This window comes from Mauremys reevesii, linkage group 14 (assembly GCF_016161935.1).
Source record: "Mauremys reevesii isolate NIE-2019 linkage group 14, ASM1616193v1, whole genome shotgun sequence".
NCBI classification, from domain to species: Eukaryota; Metazoa; Chordata; order Testudines; family Geoemydidae; genus Mauremys; species Mauremys reevesii.
Window position 1 is genome coordinate 29,542,287 of NC_052636.1, and position 18,254 is coordinate 29,560,540.

General features: G+C 54.1%; 1 protein-coding gene and 1 pseudogene across 1 annotated transcript in view; one reads left to right on the top strand and one right to left on the bottom strand.

Annotated features, from left to right (window-relative positions):
• Nucleotides 1–18,254, bottom strand: part of LOC120381578 — a 190,287-nt pseudogene that overhangs the window by 43,543 nt on the left and 128,490 nt on the right.
• The window catches only part of LOC120381380 (zinc finger protein 883-like), a gene marked incomplete at its 3' end in the record, with an annotated part of 71,819 nt that continues 54,534 nt past the window's right edge, over nt 970–18,254 (top strand). Inside the window, exons 1-2 of the mRNA XM_039499575.1 lie at nt 970–1,144; nt 1,433–1,483. Of these exons, the coding sequence (XP_039355509.1) occupies nt 970–1,144; nt 1,433–1,483 (226 nt within the window). The remainder of the gene's footprint in view (nt 1,145–1,432; nt 1,484–18,254) is intronic.

Consider the following 18,254-nt stretch of genomic DNA (forward strand, 5'->3'; position numbering starts at 1 on the left):
CTCTTGGCAGGAAGCCGTCGGGATCAGCTCCGAATACTTCGTGAGGGACACAAAAATGTCAAAGGCGTACCAGCTGGTTTGCAATGCGCAGCTGGAGACCCCCCGCCGAATACACCTTGCGGCCCAACAAGTCCATGGGCCTGGCGTCCTTCGACTTCGGCGCTGGGGCTGGCTGTCCGTGCCTCTCACGGTCGTTAACAGACTGGACGACGAGTGAGTCCGGAGCGGGGTGCATGTACAGATACTCGTATCCCGTGGGGGGGACCGAGTATTTACGTTCAACGCCCCTTGCAGTAGGAGGGACGGATGCCGGCGACTGCCAGATGGTCGTGGCATTTTTCTGGATTGTCTTAATAAACGGGAGGGCCACCCGCATCGGGGCCTCCGCGCCGATGACGTTGGTCACCGGGTCTTCATCTTCCGGGACCTCCGCCACCGGGAGGTCAATGGCTTTCGCCACCCTGCGGAGAAGGTCTTGGTGGGCCCGCAGGTCAATCGGGGGAGGGTCCGCCGTAGCGGCGCCCGCCACCGCCTCATCCGGAGAGGAAGACGAAGACAGGGTCTATACCACCACCTCTGCCGGTGGCTGCTCCTGGGCTTGGGAGGTCGAATTGTGCCCCGGAAGCAATGCGGGATCTGACGATGGTAGGGTCTCCCCTGGTGGTGTTGGGGGAGGCCTGCTCACCGTGGCCTCTGGTATCCTGCGTTCAGCACCCACTGGGCGCTGGGGAAAGGGGAGCCCTTGGGACTCATGGCAGGCCCAGGGGACCCAAAAACCCCACTGCTGGTGCCCAAGGTCCTGGCTCTGGGTGGCAGCCCGGGGATCTGTCTCGCTGCCCGCCTGGGAGGCGACCGATGGCTGATGCGAAGGCCACGGTGGGGCAGAGGCGCTGATGGAGTGCGCCGTGGAAGGAGGCAGCTTGTCCCCGGACGGTGCCGAGGAGCGGTGCCGGCCGTCACGGTGCCAGGATGGAGATTGGGACCGTCGACCATTTCGGTACCGGGAGCCTGAGCGTGACCTCGATCGTCGGTGATGAGAGCGGCTTCGGGAGTCGCAATGTCGAGATCGGTACCGGGAGCCGGATCTCCGACGGTACCGTCGGTCCGGTGACCGGGACCGTGAGCGGCGCCGGGAGTGCGACCGGTACCGCGAGACTGAGCGGTACCGGGACTGCGACCGGTGCCGGGACGGGGAGCGGTACCGAGACGGAGATCGGTGCCGGGATCGGGACCGACGAGACAGCGACCGTTGCCTGGATCGGGACCGGGTCCGAGGCTTGGAGCGTCGTCCATCCCTTCTGTCGCGGGTTGGGGGGCCGCATCATTGCCGGCTTGCCCAGCGATTGAACAGCCCGCATCGGCGGTGCCGGGGGCCGGAGGCTCGGTGCCTCTGCGAGCTGAAAAAGCTCTCTCGCCGTCGCGAATGTTTCAGGCGTGGACGGGAGATGCAGCTCTACCGCGGTCGGCACCGGGGAGCAGGGAGGTACCGGACTCGATGGCTCTTGAGGTGCCGGAGTCAACGGAACCGTGCACGGCTTGTGCACTACCGCAGCCGGTGCCGGAGGTGCCGGTGGTGGCTGGGTAAGCTGTCCCGAAGCTGAAGGCTTAGGAGCCGGGTGCGCCGTCTTCCGCTTCCTCTGTGGGGAGAGGAAACAGTGCCGGGACTTCGGTGCCGTCTGCGACTCTTTAGCTGCGTCGGTACCGGGACGGCTTGGTGCCGCTGGTGCGCTGCGCGCCGAGGACGGTTTCGGCAGCGCCGGGGACAGGGCGGGGGGCTGAAGTGCCGCCTCCATAAGGACCTGTTTAAGGCGAGAGTCTCGCTCCTTTCTCGTGCGCGGCTTGAATGTGCTGGCAAGCCGCACAGGGCTTAAACCCCGGTGCCTTGGGCATGAGCCTGCACCGGTTGTGGAAGAAGAGGGGCTAACCCCTCTAACTCCCTACTATACTATACTATAACAACTATAACACTAAACTTATTCAACTAATCTAACTACTAAACTAAGTTAACCAACTATATACACGAAAGATATGGAGAAACGCTAGGGCTGTGGAGGTGAGAGAGCACTCCACTGTTCCAACTGGCCGTCACGGGCGGTAAGAAGGAACTGAGGAGCGGACGGGCCGGCTGGGGTATATATTAGGCGCCATAGCGGTGCCACTCCAGGGGGCGCCCAGCCGGCCCGCCGGAGTTGCTAGGGTAAAAATGTTCCGGAGAGCCGTGCACGCACGGCGCGCACACCTAACTGGAATGCATAGGAGCAATCACTCGAAGAAGAACCAGGGAGGTCAGTGGAATTTGTGGGATACTTGTCACACAGAATAGTCCATGGTTTTAACCCCAGCTCATTTTTAAGCAGTAACATCCCAAGGCCAGCTTCCTTGGCTCAGAGTGGCAGGAGAGTTATTATGATTATAAATCATATTCATTACCTTAGTGCTAAGGAGCAACTAACAGTGGGTCCCCATTGTGCTAGGACAAGTACAAACAGAGAACAGTAGATGGCCCATGCCCTGAAGAATTTACAATCTAAATACACAAGACAGACACAGAATGGGGGAAGGGATAGACCCCACTACCTTTTTCTCACACACACACTGCTCACAGCCCCTGGAGAGAAAGCAAAGCACAGGAACTGTCCGTTAGTCCAGCAAACACAGTGGAGGACAGGCTTCAATCCTCACACACTGGTCAAAAAGTAGAGGCATGTGGGTCCCTGCCCATAGAGAGGGGCTGGCTACAGGCCTGATACCTGAGGGGCCATTCCGTGAGCAGACCAGTTCAGGGCCTTATATTAAGCTGAGGCTTTGTGAGAGTGGTTATGCTGAAGTCTGGGATTTACCTGAGGTTTGGGTAGGGATTCGGGGTTAAAGGTCTGGGATCCCCCACAGCTCCAGATCCCTAAACCTCTCCTCCCTCCCACTGACCCACCCAGCCCACTTCCTGGGTGCCCTTCCTCCACGCTCCCCTCTCCTTCTTCCCATTACTGGCAGCTGGCACCACCTCCCGGCACCTTGGGAGCTTCTTGTGTTCCCTCCTCGTCTCTCATTACCTTATCCCTCCCTGCTGCCTGCTAGTGTATGGGAGATAAGGAAAAAAAGGGGGACAAAGAAACTTGTCAAACTTGTATGACAAATAAAGGTATAAAGTTATTACTGCTCAGGTTCTTCAGAGACCCCACAGCGTCTAATAACCCAGGGGACAGGACTCCTTACCCAGCGAGGTCACCGTCTCATAGTTCTCCTGCATGACATCCCTGTAGAGGGCTCTCTGAGTGGGGTCCAGCAGATCCCCCTCTCCCCTGGTGAAATACACAGCCACCTCCTCGAAGGTCACCGGCCCCTGAAAGAGCGAGAGTCCAACACTCAGGACCTGCTGCCCCACTCACAACCCCACTACTCACGGAACAGCAGCACCAGGTAAATGGAAGCTCCGGGAGGCACATGTTAACAGAGTCCCACCTCACCTTGCTTAGAGCAGCCAGGTGGCATCAGAGGGTAGAAAGAGAGAAGCTTTGTGTCTCCCAGCTGACAGACGGAAACAGGGTCATCACATTTATCACATAGCTACTAGCCAGAGCTTAATATAGGAGATGGAGCTGTCTCTCGACCCTGCTGGTGGCTCCCTGGTAGGAATCCCAACACTCTCCAAATAAAATATATGGAAGAAAAGGGAAGTCAATAGTAAAGAATCTAAGTTAGAAGGTCAGAATTGTAGAAAGTTGGCAAGGGAAGCTATCAGAAATCAATGATCAACCAATGAAAATAAGAAGAAAGTTTTTAAAAGTACAAAATTAATCCTAACAATGGTAGTGGTACATTACTAGATGGAAATGGCAGAATTATCAACAATCGTGCAGAAGAGGTAGAAGTGTTCAATAAATATTTCTCTCCTGGATTTGGAGAAAAACAGATGATGTAACTCATATCATAAGATGCTGACACTGACAGTCTTTCCATTCCAAAAGTAACTCATGAGGACGTAAAACCGCAGCTATTAAAGTTAGATGTGTTTAAATCAGTGGGTCCAGAGAACTAGAGTTCTGAAAGACCTGCTGGGGGAGCGTGGTGAACTGTTAATGTTGATTTTAATTAGGACTTGGAACACTTGGGAAATTCCAGAAGACTGGAATAAAGCTAATGCTGTGCCAATATTTAAAAAGTATAAAAGAGATGATACAGCTAATTACAAGTGTGTCAGTCTGAAATCGATACTGGGCAAGAGAATGGAGCAGCCGATACTGGATTTCATTAATAAAGAAAGGAGGGTAATATAATTAGTATCCATTAAAAAGGTTTAGATACAATAGATCCTATCAAACTAACTGGATATCCTTATTGGATGAGATCAAAAGTTTGGTTGCAGCTAATAGTACTGATGTAATATATGAAGGCATATGAGTTGGTTCAGCACAATATTTTGACTAGAATGTACAAAATACACACGGCATACATTAAATAGATTAAAAACTGGGATTTTAAATAGGGAACCACGGTCGAGTGGATTTCTTTCTAGCGGGTTCCCGCAAGGATTGAATCTTGGCCCTCTGCTATTTAACATTCTTATCAATGACCTGGAAGAGAATATAAAATCATCACCGATAACGTTTGCAGTTGCCACAGAGACTGGGGGTGGGGGTAACTAATGAAGTGTCAGTAGGTTCAGGCTCCAGCACTGGGAGTCTGGGAAGTTTTCCCATCCCTGGCTGGGGGGTTATTTCCTGTTCCACAAAGAGGGAAAGTTCCATTCCCTACACTTGTGCCTTGACATTAGGACCTATCTGACACTACAGCCCATATTCAGCACATAGTGGCAGGATTATAATACGATTAGGACATGAGGCATTTTGTACAAGATGAGTCATGTGCGGTGTCACTGGAAAAGTTATGATTTGCTGAATATGATTATCCTACCTGTGTGCATGGATCATGTTTGTATCTGAAGTTATGGATATTGACTCTGTATCTTTCTTACAAATGTGATTGCTCTGGGTAACAGCCACAACGAGCCTTTCAGGTACAACAATGAAGAAGCCAGATCACGCTGATGGTTCAGCAACAAAGACGTGACCAGACCACACGACAGTGAACTTCATTTTGGTACCTGTATTTTTCCACAAACTGGACTGGGAACTGAGTTTAGAACAAAGGGTTCCTGCCATATGGAAAAGCTACATAAGGTGGGGTGTGACATCATCTCTTGGCCTCATTCCCCACACAAGAGAACTCCTGGAAGCACCTGAGGAACAAAGACTGAACTGGGGGAAGTGCTGGTCCCAGGGTAAAGGGATTTCTACCTTGTGTATGGAAACTTGGGGGACTGCTTGTAGCATCAGTCAGGGTGAGAAATTGCTAATTCACATTCTATCCATCTAGTATGTTAGTTTGGTTTGAATTTTTGGTTATTTGCTAAGTCATCTGCTTTGATCTGTTTGCTAACACTTATCACTGGGAAATTGGCTGTTGTCTTCTCTCTCTCCTTGAGTGGCTCAGGTAAAGCACTCAGGTAGCTTAGTTGGGTGTATGGCGCCACCTGCTGTCGTGTTGGGTGATAACAGGGCCTGGAGAGGCTGGCTGAATCTCCAGCAAAGCAGTGTGAGAAGGGCCAGCCCAGCTTGAGGGTTAGAGGGCACAGCGGTTCCCAGAAGCCCCCCAGACTGCACCCCGGGGTGACAACCCATCACACCCTAGAGTACACAAGTCTCAGCAGGTTTGTCACATCCTGTCCCCTCCCTTTCTCCACCCAAGATATTTCCTGCCTCCCACCACCTCTAGCAGCTCCCACCAGTGGTGAGCTCCAGCCGGGTCGCAGGAACCGGTTGCTGAATTTAAAAGACTTTTTAGAACCGGTTGTTCCAGGACAACCAGTTCTAAAAAAGCTTTTCAATTTAACCAAGGCTCGGGCAGCTGTCCACCCGGCCCCTGGCCCCAGCTCACCTCCCCCTCTCCTGTGAACGCTCCGCCCTCCTTCTCCTCCTCCTCTGCTTCCCACGAATCAAATGTTTGTGGGAAGCCTGAAACAAGCAGCAGGCAGGTAAGCCGGGCCGGGGGGGGGGGGGGCGGCACGCACGGCCCAGTCCGGCTCCACCTGAGCGGCTCCCCCTGGCCCCGGCTGAGTGCCCCAGCCAAGCACACCTGGCTCAGACTGGACCCGGCCGAGCGGCTCCGATCCGGCCCAGCTCGGGTCCTGCAGCACCGGTCCTGGCTGAGCGGCTCCAGCCCGGATCGGGGAGTCAGGTCCTGTGGCGCCAGTCGTGGTCCTAGCTCCAGGCAGTGTGGTAAGGGGGTAGGGAACAAGGAGGGGTGTTCGGTGGGTTGTGGGGGTGGATAGGGGTCAGAGTGGTCAGAGGGCAGAGTACAAGGGGGTTGAATGGGGGCAAGGGTCCCGGGGGGCAGTCAGGAAGGAGCAGGGGTTGGATGAGGTGGTCCCATATGAGGAAAGATTAAAGAGGCTAGGTCTCTTCAGCTTGGAAAAGAGGAGACTAAGGGGGGACATGATAGAGGTATATAAAATCATGAGTGATGTTGAGAAAGTGGATAAGGAAAAGTTATTTACTTATTCCCATAATACAAGAACTAGGGGTCACCAAATGAAATTAATAGGCAGCAGGTTTAAAACAAATAAAAGGAAGTTCTTCTTCACGCAGCGCACAATCAACTTGTGGAACTCCTTACCTGAGGAGGTTGTGAAGGCTAGGACTATAACAATGTTTAAAAGGGGACTGGATAAATTCATGGTGGCTAAGTCCATAAATGGCTATTAGCCAGGATGGGTAAGAATGGTGTCCCTAGCCTCTGTTCGTCAGAGGATGGAGATGGATGGCAGGAGAGAGATCACTTGATCATTGCCTGTTAGGTTCACTCCCTCAGGGGCACCTGGCATTGGCCACTGTTGGTAGACAGATACTGGGCTAGATGGACCTTTGGTCTGACCCGGTACGGCCTTTCTTATGTTCTAACACCAGATAGACTATTATGGGATGTTAAAAACAACAAAAGACTGTTGTTGTGCTCTTGATTTCTCATTAGCTGAGTTTGCAGCTCAGAGCACATGGCAGGAAGGGGATAAAAAAAAACCCATACAGAAGGAACTGATTATCTGTATGCTGCTTGTCTAAAGAATATGCAGAGCTTGCTTATTACAGAAGCTTCTATTACCTTTTGAAATTTAAGACTGTAACTTGTCTGCATCTATAGGATTACCTGCTTTAACTTTCTAAACAACTCTCCTTTCCTTTTAAATAAGTCTTAATACAGGTTATTACAGGACTGGCTACAAGTGTTGTCTTTGTTGTGAGAGCTAAGATTCAATTGACCTCAGTAAGTGACTGGTCCTTTGGCATGAGGTCAGGCTTGACAAAGACCTGGCTGGGATGATTTAGTTGAGGGTTGGTCCTGCTTTGAGCAGGGGGTTGGACTAGATACCTCCTGAGGTTCCTTCCAACCCTGAGATTCTATGATTCTATGACTGGCAGTAACCTGAACATTGCTGTGATTCGTGGGGTAAGGCAGTGGTTCTCAACTAGGGGTCCTGGGCCCCCTGGGGCCACTAGCAGGTTTCAGGGCAGGGGCCAAGCAAGGGCAGCATTAGACTCACTGAGGCCCAGGGCAGAAAGCTCCAGTCCCAGCGCATGGGGCTGTAGTCCAGAGCCCTGAGCCCCACCACCCGGGGCTGAAGCCAAAGCCTGAGCAATGTAGATTTGTGGGGCGCCTGTGGCACGGTGCCCCGAGAGAGGAAGAAAGTGCCCTGAGGACGCAGCCAGAGGGCTGAGCCCTGACACACGACTGGCTCAGAGGGTCTCTGCAGTCAGGAAGGGCTTGCAGCGAGGGAAGCCTGGCAACTGATGGTTGGAGGGGTGAAGAGGTTTGGGGTACGGTGCAGGAAGAAGCGTCTCGGACTGGATAACCTGGGGCTGGGCAGTCTCCATAGGGGACACTTGTTCCTCCTGTGCCCTTTCCACACCCTCTTGTGAGTAGAGAATGACCCCCCTCTCCCCACCCCCAGCGGCAGCCATGTCTCAGGACTCTCCCCAGTTGCACCCACTAACTCTGCTCCCATTTGGGGTATAGCTCGGGGCAACAAATTCCCACCAAGATGAACCCAGCTGGCTGCTGCCTGTTCTGGTGCCACAGGGGCCTCTGGTGGGTGAAAGGCAGAACTGTAGCACTTTTCAGGCAGAACGTATCTTCTTCAAGCCAAAAAAAGAAATTCTGCGCTGGACGTGATGAGGTAACATGGAGGCTACCAGAGTTGAACGTGGCCGTAAGAGCACACGCTCTCTCAGCCTCTCCTCTCTCCCACCTCCCAGAGTCAGTAATTCTGAATCGTTCCCTGAAATCTAAATAGCCCCAGCATGAGAGACAGTGATTAACGCAGGTACCTTAGGGGCTGCAGCGCCAACCCCCTGCCTGAATGAGGAGGGTGAAGAATTGCAGTAGAAATGGGTTAGGTTGGGAGAGGGCACAGCTGATGGGGGTCTGGGAGCTGAGTTGACCAAGAGGCCAGAACTCATGAGGGGGGTGGGTTAGGAGAAGAAGTCAACAGGACTGCGTAGAGGCATTTCAGTGTATTTTCTTCATTAACCATTCTGCCATGTAGACTCAGACTTTAAAGGTCAGAAGGGACCATTATGATCATCTAGTCTGACCTCCTGCACAAAGCAGGCCATAGAATCCTACCCATCCACTTCTATAACAAACCCCTAACCTACGTCTGAGTTACTGAAGTCTTCAAATTGTGGTTTGAAGCCCTCAAGCTGCAGAGAATCCTCCAGCAAGTGACCCATTTGGGCTTTGGCTACACTTGCAAATTTGCAGCGCTGCAGCAGGGTGTGAAAAAACACCCTCTCCAGCGCTGCAAATTGCGGCGCTGCAAAGCGCCAGTGTGATCAGAGCCCCAGCGCTGTACATTAATCCCCACAGGGAGGTGGAGTACGGCAGCGCTTTGAAGTGCTAAGTGTAGCCAAAGCCTTGGAAACTTTTCATTCCCATCTAAACACCTTGGAGCTAAGCTGGGTTGATGCATTTCCACTTACAGTGGTACAGTTGTAATTAGGTGCTTAATCAGATGCTCATGCAGCACAAAGCAGTCAATAATGGGTGTGCTTTCATTCGTTAACTGGACTGTGTGCTGTGCATCGCTTTGAAAAAAAGATGCTGTGAGGGAGTGTCAAAATTGTAGGCATTAAGAAATGGTAAGTAGGTGTCAGTTCATTTCTCATGCGTTTCTCTCCTAATTTTAATGTCAGTTTTGAATTAGTATTAATACCACGTTGTTTTAACAGAAGTAGGGTCCATTTGTATAATTGTTTGCAAGATTTCATTGGATATTGTGAACCAGCCGTCTTCACCTTTTATTTTCAGATTCCTAAATACAACCCAGCACACCTGATCTTGGTCAGTGTGTGTGCAGAGCCCTGCGCAACAGGGGCCTGAGCTCAGTCGGGGACTCTGCAACTCCCAGCATTACAGGATCCCGGATTTTGTTTAGGGCCCCTGCAGCATCTGGCAAAATGTGGGGCCAGGATCTCTGTCAGGGTCTGTGCAGTGCCCAGTACAGTGGTGGGGCATGATCTGGGTCGGGGTCAGTGCAGGGCCAGGCCCAACGGGGACACAGATCTCAGTCGAGGTCTCTGAAGTGCCCAGCACAATGGAGGCAGCGGTTTGGGTCGCAGTCGTTCGCTGCCTGGCACAAGGGGGGCTGTGATCTCGGTCCAGGTCTCAGTTTTACCTGGCACAACAGTGGGGTCTGATCTCACCTGGGGTCTCTTCAGCACCTGGCAGAACAGGGCCCAGATCTCAGTTGGGGTCTCTGCAGCGCCTGGCAGTACGATAAGAGCCCTGATCTCAGTCACACACCTGGAGAGAAAAGGGGGAAGATTTTTGAGCATTAGATATCAGTATTTCAGAACTGAGGAGAAAATGGGGCACAAACTAAATATTTGCCAATATAAGAGAGAAGCACCAACATCTGGGAGATTTTGTGTCACCATTTAACAGTTGAAGACAAAAGAGTGGAAATTTGAGGGGATTATACAAGGATATTGAATCAACAACAGAATGGGATGGATTCTTCTTGCCCCACACTCACATGGCCGGCAGGGAGCCCTGGGTGATGTCTTTTCACAGGGGAAAGGAGTGGGGCTGGAGTGAGAAAGTCACTATCAGTGGGGAGGGCCTGGCAGTGGGGTCTGGGAATGTGATTAGCAAGTGGTGGGGGGTGCAGTGTATATTGGAAAAGGGGTAAAAGAAATGCAAACAAAACATGGTACTTAATTAAAATCCTGCTAGGGCTCCAAAAGGAGCATAGTAGATTGTGCTGCTTTTTCAGATCTTTGGAGCAGTGTTTTGGAGCAGAAGATGAAAGTGAACAGTAATAAGAACCCTGGTGGAAGTGAAATGTGTCCCTTTTGAAACAGTCTCTGAGCTGCTGATAGCTTTGAATCCAGAGGCAAGCCAAGAAAGCCTCTGTGTGGATGCAAATTACCCAGCTGATGGGGGAAGGAGGAAACTGCAATTTGCAGCACAAAGAACCTGAGAATAATGAATGCATCTGGTCAGCAAACAAGCTACTAGAAGACTCAGATTATGGCCCTCCAGAAAAGGGAGGTGAAAAAACAAGTCAAGCCTGAAAATAAGGGGGACAGGTTAACCCTAAGGAGAGAGAGAGGAGAGAGAGAGATAATGTACAGAGCAGAAATTTGAAGCTGTGGGAAACTGAGGCACGCCAACTCATAAATTTCATAAATGATCAGTGAGTGGGGTAATTCACTAGCCTGACTATAGAACAAAATAAGGACAGCCTGAAGGTAATTCTTCTGTTTTTCCTGCAATTAGCAAGGACATTTGTAAAAGGAATTGGTATTATTATTAAGAAATAATCTGATCCCACCAGGGGGGTGGAAATTGTTTCTTTTGTTTTTCAGACACTCTACAACCATGCTGGTGCCAGCGGAAGAATAACCCAGAATACAATGGATCTATGTTGTGTGGTGTTTGTCTGTGGTGTTGGTCTTGCTGCTAGCATGAGGTGGGTGGGGGATGGCTTCAAAAGGCTGACCTGGGGGGAGAGGAAGAGGTGTGTGGGAATGCAAAATGCTCAACTGGGAGGCCAGCACCTGGGTAATGGCTACTATGGTGCCTGGAAATAGAACGGCAACCAAGGTGGGCCCTACAAGCCCTATGGGAATAAGGAGAAGGGGAGGAGCTCACTGGGAATCAATGGAGGGGTGTGAAAAATGGTGCACATCAAAGGAAATGTTTGGCCGTGCCCCTCTCCTATGACTATGCAGGAGCAGGATCAATGGCATATGGCAAGGGGTGGACAATTGGGTGTACTGTGTAGGAGGGGTTTTGCTGGAAATGTACATATTTCTGGGGGCACAATTACACCAGCCCCAACCAAACTACACACATACACATGCTGCTATCTGGACTTTGGTGCACAAATGGATCTGTAAATCTTATTGCTGTGAATAATTGCCTATTTAGCCTTTGAGCTTTTTGTGGCAAGGCCTCTCTGTCCCTGTGGCCATGTCCACACTGCAGTCAGACACCGGCGGCTGGCCCGTGCCCGCTGACTTGGGCTCACACGGCTCAGGCTGTGGGGCTGTTTAATTGTGGTGTCCATGTTCCAGCTGGGGCTGCAGCCCAAGGTCTGGCACCCTCCTACCTCGCAGGGTCCTACAGCCTGGCCCCAGCCCGAGCCCAGACATCTACGCTGCAATTAAACAGCCCCTTCGCCTGGGCCCGTGAGCCTGAGTCACCTGGCATGGGCCAGCTGGGGGTTTTAGTGTCAGGGTAGAGATACCCTTGGTGTCTGTTCAGCACCTGTCACAATGGAGACCCTGATCCTGGTCAGTGTCTGTGCAGAGCCCTGCACAACAGGGGCCTGACCTCAGTCGGGGACTCTGCAACTCCCAGCATTACAGGATCCCGGATTTTGTTTAGGGCCCCTGCAGCATCTGGCAAAACGTGGGGCCAGGATCTCTGTCAGGGTCTGTGCAGTGCCCAGTACAGTGGTGGGGCGTGATCTGGGTCGGGGTCAGTGCAGTGCCAGACCCAACGGGGACACAGATCTCAGTCGAGGTCTCTGAAGTGCCCAGCACACTGGAGGCAGCGGTTTGGGTCACAGTCATGCGCTGCCTGGCACAAGGGGGGCCGCGATCTCGGTCCAGGTCTCAGTTTTACCTGGCACAACAGTGGGGTCTGATCTCACCTGGGGTCTCTTCAGCGCCTGGCAGAACAGGGCCCAGATCTCAGTTGGGGTCTCTGCAGCAGCTGTCAGAACAGGGCCACGCTCAGTACGATAAGAGCCCTGATCTCAGTCACACACCTGGAGAGAAAAGGGGGAAGATTTTTGAGCATTAGATATCAGTATTTCAGAACTGAGGAGAAAATGAGGCACAAACTAAATATTTGCCAATATAAGAGAGAAGCACCAACATCTTGGAGATTTTGTGTCAGCATTTAAAGGCTCGAGAGAAAAGATGGGAAATTGGAGGGGATTATACAGGGATATTGAATCAAAAAGAGAATGGGAGGGATTCTTCTTGCCCCACACTCACAGGGCCGGCAGGGAGCCCTGGGTGATGTCTTTCACAGGGGACAGGAGGGCTGGAGCCAGACCGTCACTATCAGGGGGGAGGGGCTGGCAGTGGGGTCTGGGAATGTGACTAGCAGGTGGGGGGGTCTGCTGGGTTGGGCAGGGTGGGGGAGGGGAAGTAGCTGGGACTGGGAAACCTGGGGCTGGGCCGTCTCCATGGGGGACACTTGCTCCTCCCTCCCCTTCCTGGCCCTTCCCAGGCCCCGTTGCCACCAGAGAGTGGCCCCCCCAGCCCAGCCCAGAGGTGTCCCTGTCTCAGGGCCCCCCCAGCCTCTGCCCATTCACCCTCTGCCCAGCTCAGGAATCACTCGGGGGAACCATTTCCCACCCGCACAAGGACAAATCCCTGCAGGTGGAAATGGGGGAAACCCCCCAAACCTGAGACCTGAACTGGCCATTGGCGAAGGGGAGAGAAAATGGGGCACAATCGGGGGACAGGGAACTTCTCAGGGGTTGGGGAGGGGTCACCCTGGGCGCAGCTCGTGGCTCTCTAGGGAGAAAGGGGCAGGACGGGAGAGGAGGGGGTCCCCACGGGAGGGGGCAGCGGTAAATCCGAGGGATCTCAGCCCCCCTTTCTCTCCCGCTCCTCGGGGTCACCTGCCCCATGTCCGGGCTGTACAGACATTTCCCCCCGCCCCCCCAGCCCGGTCTCACCCCCCAGCCCCGCCCGGCCCCACGCGGGGACCCCAGTGGGGCCAGGCCCCTCCCCCCGGCACCCCCTGCGGGGCCCCAGGGCAGAGCCTGGCCGGGCCCGGGGGGCGCTGGGCTCCTGTGGGGGCAGCAGCTCCGAGCCCCCCGCGGGCGCTGCCCCCACCCCCAGGGAGCAGATCCCGGCGCTGCGAGATGCCGGGTCCCCCCCGGGCACTGGGGCAGAGTCACCGCCCCGCCCCGCCCCGCCCCCGGGGCTCGCTCCGGGACCTGGAGGCTGCAGCTCCGCAGCGGGGCGGGTGGAGCCCGGGGCGGCCCCAGGGCGGCTCCAGCGGGGCAGGGGCCCGGGCCGGGCACGGGGGTGTTAATGAACACTCCCGCCGCGATCTGCGCATGCCCAGAGCTCCAACGGCACCAACCCTTCTCCGGCCGGGAGAGGCTCCAACGGCCCCGCGCGAGCCAGGCAGAGCCGCAGGGGCCCGTGCGCGTTTGCAACTCGGCTTGGTCTCTCCCCCCAATGTCACTTCCGGTCCAGGGAGAGTCAGGAACTACATCTCCCAGCCTGCCCCGGGGCGCGTCCGCTCTCCAGCCCAGGTAAGGAGGTCCCCAGGGCCAGCCTGACCCTCCCCACACCGCTCCTCCGTTCCTCCGGCCCCGCCCCCTCTCCCAGCCGGTGCCTCTTAGACCCCCCCCGCCCTTTCCCGGGGAACGGCAGAGCTGGGGGGGCTTGTGACCCCCACGTAATAACCGGCCCCCCCACAGCCCAACCGCCAGCCCTGACCCCGCCCCCGGCAGCAGCGTGTCCACCCCACGCGTGTTCCCGGCCCCACCGCGCTGCCCCGCGGGCTGCAGGGCTGGAGCAGCCCCCGCGCTGCGCTCCCGGCCCCGCCATGGTCCCCCTGCCCCCGCTGCCGGGCCGGGAGGGTGGGAAGGGGCGGCTCCTCCCCGGGCCTGGCCCCGCCCCCAGGCCCACGCAGGGGGTGAGACACGCAGGGACCCGCCTCAGCCCGGAGGGGGCAGGAGAGGGGCCGGGGCTCCCCAGGAGAAAAGCGGGGGCGGGGCTGGTGCAGCAGCTCCCCGCCCCCAGCCCCTGCAGTGGGTGTCAGCTGGATCCCAGCCGCTGCAGCCCGCCCCGGCGAGCGCTGCAGCCCGGGGGAGAGGCGGGGTTGCGGGGCACGGGAAGGGGCTGGAGCACCTGGGAGCGGGGGTTGAAGGGCACAGGAAGGGGCTGGAGCAGCTGGGAGGGTTTGATGGGCACAGGAAGGGGCTGGAGCAGCTGGGAGTGGAGGGGGGTTGATGGGCACTGGATGGGGCTGGAGCAGCTGGGAGTGGAGGGGGTTGAAGGGCACAGGAAGGGGCTGGAGCAGCTGGGAGCCGGGGGCAGGGGTTGCAGGGCACAGGAAGGGGCTGGAGCAGCTGGGAGTGGGAGGGGGTTGAAGGGCACAGGAAGGGGCTGGAGCAGCTGGGAGCCGGGGTGTTGCAGGGCACAGGAAGGGGCTGGAGCGGCGGGTGGGGTGGTGGGGAGGATTGCAGGGCACAGGAAAGCATTAACCCTCCGTGCCCGGCCGGGGGGGGGTGGGGGCTTCTCCGGCTGCAGTGGAGCCAGCTCAGGGAGGGGTAATTGGGGGGTTGCTGGTGGGTTCCTGCTGGCGGGGGAGGGGCAGGAAATACTGAAGAGGTGGCAACTTCTGGGGAGTTAGGGCTGGAGGGGGCAGGGAATACCCTCGGTGAGGAAGGGGATTGGGACAGAGTGTGACAAACCTGCTGGGACTTGTTAACATGGGCCTAGATCCTCAGAACAAACACTTGGGTGGTGGGGGAGAAAATTCCCTAATTTGTGAAACAGGAAATAGAGAAACCAACCCCCTGGGCAGGGCTGGGAAAACTGACCAGACTTCCAGTGCTGAATCCAGGGGCTGGTGTGACATGGAAAGGGGGCACCCACCAGGGAGGTGTAGGGAAGATGTCCCAGCCCCTCACATCCAGCTGCTGGCAGTGGGGAGGGTGTTGGGTTCCCCACCATGGGGTTGTATCAGCCTCTGGCTAGTAGGTGTGTGATGGATCTGCTGGGAGAGACAAGGGGTCACTCTTTATTCTCTCACCGTGATGCCCCCTAGCTGCTCTCAGGACTGGGGGACACAAATTTTCTAAACTGAACCAAAAGTTCCTGCAGTTTTCAAAAGAGGAGAAAAGCAAAATCTGTGATTTCACACTCACAGTGTCTGATAAGTGGACAGAAAGTTATCACAGTGACAGGGCCGGTGACTGGGGAATGCCCGGCAGTGCTTGGAGCCAGGACTCTGACAGGAGTTGATCAGAGAGAAGGATCATGGTTAGTAGAAGTTCCCACAGCCAGGGGCCCAACAGCTATTCCCTGGGACGCAGCCCCCAGAGTCCCCAGCCAGGGACCCCAGATACCCCTCAAAGCCCCACCGGCCAGGGAAGCCCCACCAGACCATGACTGTCAGGTTGGGAATCCCAAAGGGTTCCCCCCACCAAGAGCCCCCAGGAGCCAGGGACCCACCCAAAAGGGACCCCCACTGGGAATTCAGTCCCTCACTGCCTGTCTAGGACCCCCTCCCCACCACCAGGATCTGCCCTGCCGTTTGTCTGGGACCCCCTCCTCCACCCAGCAGGACCCGCTGATGCTTTTCAGTGGGACCCCTCACTCTGCTTCCCTGGCATCCCCTGACCTAGAGCTGGGGACCCCCCCCCAGTTCTGTTCATTGGGTATGGCAGTGATCCCAGGAGCCAGCTGGGGAAGCCCAGACAGAGCCCCTGGCACAGCACCAGGCTCCCTCTAACCCCCTGTCCCGCCTCCCCAAGAGACGCCCACCCCAGCTGTTCTGCAGCCACCAGGCCCCCAGCGATACTCACCTCCAGGACCCACAGCCTCAGGGCTGGGCACATCACACCCACCCCCTGAAACCCCAAATCTCCAGAACCCACCAACCTCACTAGGGTACCCTCTGCCCAGCCACCCAGAGGCCTCCCCCACCACAATCCCCCTTCAGCTGCTATCTCCCCACACAGCCCCACCCCCACACAGCAACACTGTTACCTCACAGTGCCTGAGAAGTGGATAGAAAGTGACCACCGCCCCCTGCTGGCCAGTCACACAGGCAGAGGGAGCCCTGGGGGATGCTTCTTTAACAGGAGAATGGAAGGCCTGGAGGGCAAGAAAGGTAAGAAACTTCCATGGCCTGTCACTAGCAAATAATGGCCACCATGGATCCACCCCAGAAGTGGCTGCATCTTAGCACTGCGGGAAGCAACCCCTCCTGAAGAGCATTTGTCATGGGATTTGGGAAACTTCTGGACCCACACTGCACTCAGAGAGACCTCCTCATCCCGTGCCAGCTGGAGAAAAGGATTCAGCCAATTCTCCTGTTATCAGCTGGGAAACACTGATCCCCAAACATGGGGAGGCCTCTGAATTTGATGGGTATTAAACGTGTGTCTGGTCTCTTTCTTCGGCAAACATTTTAACAAAGATAAAGGAGGAAGAAATGATTCTCAAAGGAGACGGGAAAGATGATCTCTGGGCAATTTAACCCCCTGCAACAACCAGGATGGAGAATGACTCAGGGCAACAGGTTCCCTCCAATGAAGAAGTTGCTGGGATTTAGAGACATGGGGAACAGCCCCAAACCAGAGAGGATTTTTAATTGACATTTGATGATGACATAGAAAGAGGGAAAACCTGAGATTTGAGATCAGTGTTCAGAAATGAAAAAGAAAGGGTGGAAATCAGAGGGATTTTTGGATCAATTTTTGTAAATTAGTGAAAGGAAAGTGGAACATCAGAGGGATTTTATATCAGTTGTTGATATGAGGTAAAATCTGAGTGTAGTTCACATCAATATTTGATAAACGAATAAAGAGGAAATGGACAACATAAGGACACATTTTGTATCCATAGTCAAGAATCTGAGAAAAGGTGTAAATCTGAGATTTATTTTTTTTTAGTAATTTATAAATAGAGACAAGGAAAAACTCAGGGCATAGTCACTTAGAAATAGACAAGTTGAGAGAAAGTGGGGCAAATTTCTAGGTTATTTTATATGAATCTTTGAGATTCACTGAGAATACGTCAGAAGGTAAGCAACTGATAACAAGAAAATTAATTCATCTACATGAGTTCCAATCAACACTCCTGAGGTGAATTTTGGGGAGGATATTGTGTGTCGAGCCAATGAAGAGTAATACATTTTTGTAACTCTCCTTTGTGCTGCGTAAAGTATTTCTTTCCACACAAATTAAAGCCCAGTTGTAAGTAAAATATCTTGCTTATAAAAGGTGCCTGTTCCAGAATTCTCTTTCCTACAGGGCTACGGTGCTTTGATTCCTGACCTCTCTCTGAGTGTTACTGGTGTGTGATGCTCACAATACTTCAGAAGAAAAGTTCTCTTATTGCTGAGTGTCATTTGCATTAATAAAAAGTTACTGATTTCCTCAAATCACACAGAATAAAACCCACCACAACAGAACGTCACGTCAGGCAATTCAGGGAAAAAACCAACCCCCCCCACCCCCCTCGGGGCAGGTGTCGATCAGGGATCAGATCCGAGCGGTTCCCACTGTTAGACAAAAGGGCCAGATATATGCTTAAGCCAAATAAGGCCAGATATATGCTTAAGCCAAATAAGGCCAGATATATGCTTAAGCCAAATATATCCTCAGGCATTTGTCATTTTCCCCGCTTGTTTTTCCATTTGCTACCCCCGTCCAAAATTACATGGACACAAGATATATATGTATTGTATACCAAAAATGGGAATGAGTGTGCCTGCCCATGGGAGAGGATGTTAAGAAAGGGGGGAGGCGAACAGGTGGTCCCTAATTTCTACCAGACACAAATGTAAAGAATGCATGGGTTAGCAGAATTTGACATGCTAAGTCGTTTGTTCGTAGGTATAAAAGAACATGCTTCGTGCCTGTATAGTGTGCTCCTTCTCAGGCACGAGCCGAGAAAGACACCCGCTCAGCTGACCGAATAAAGAAT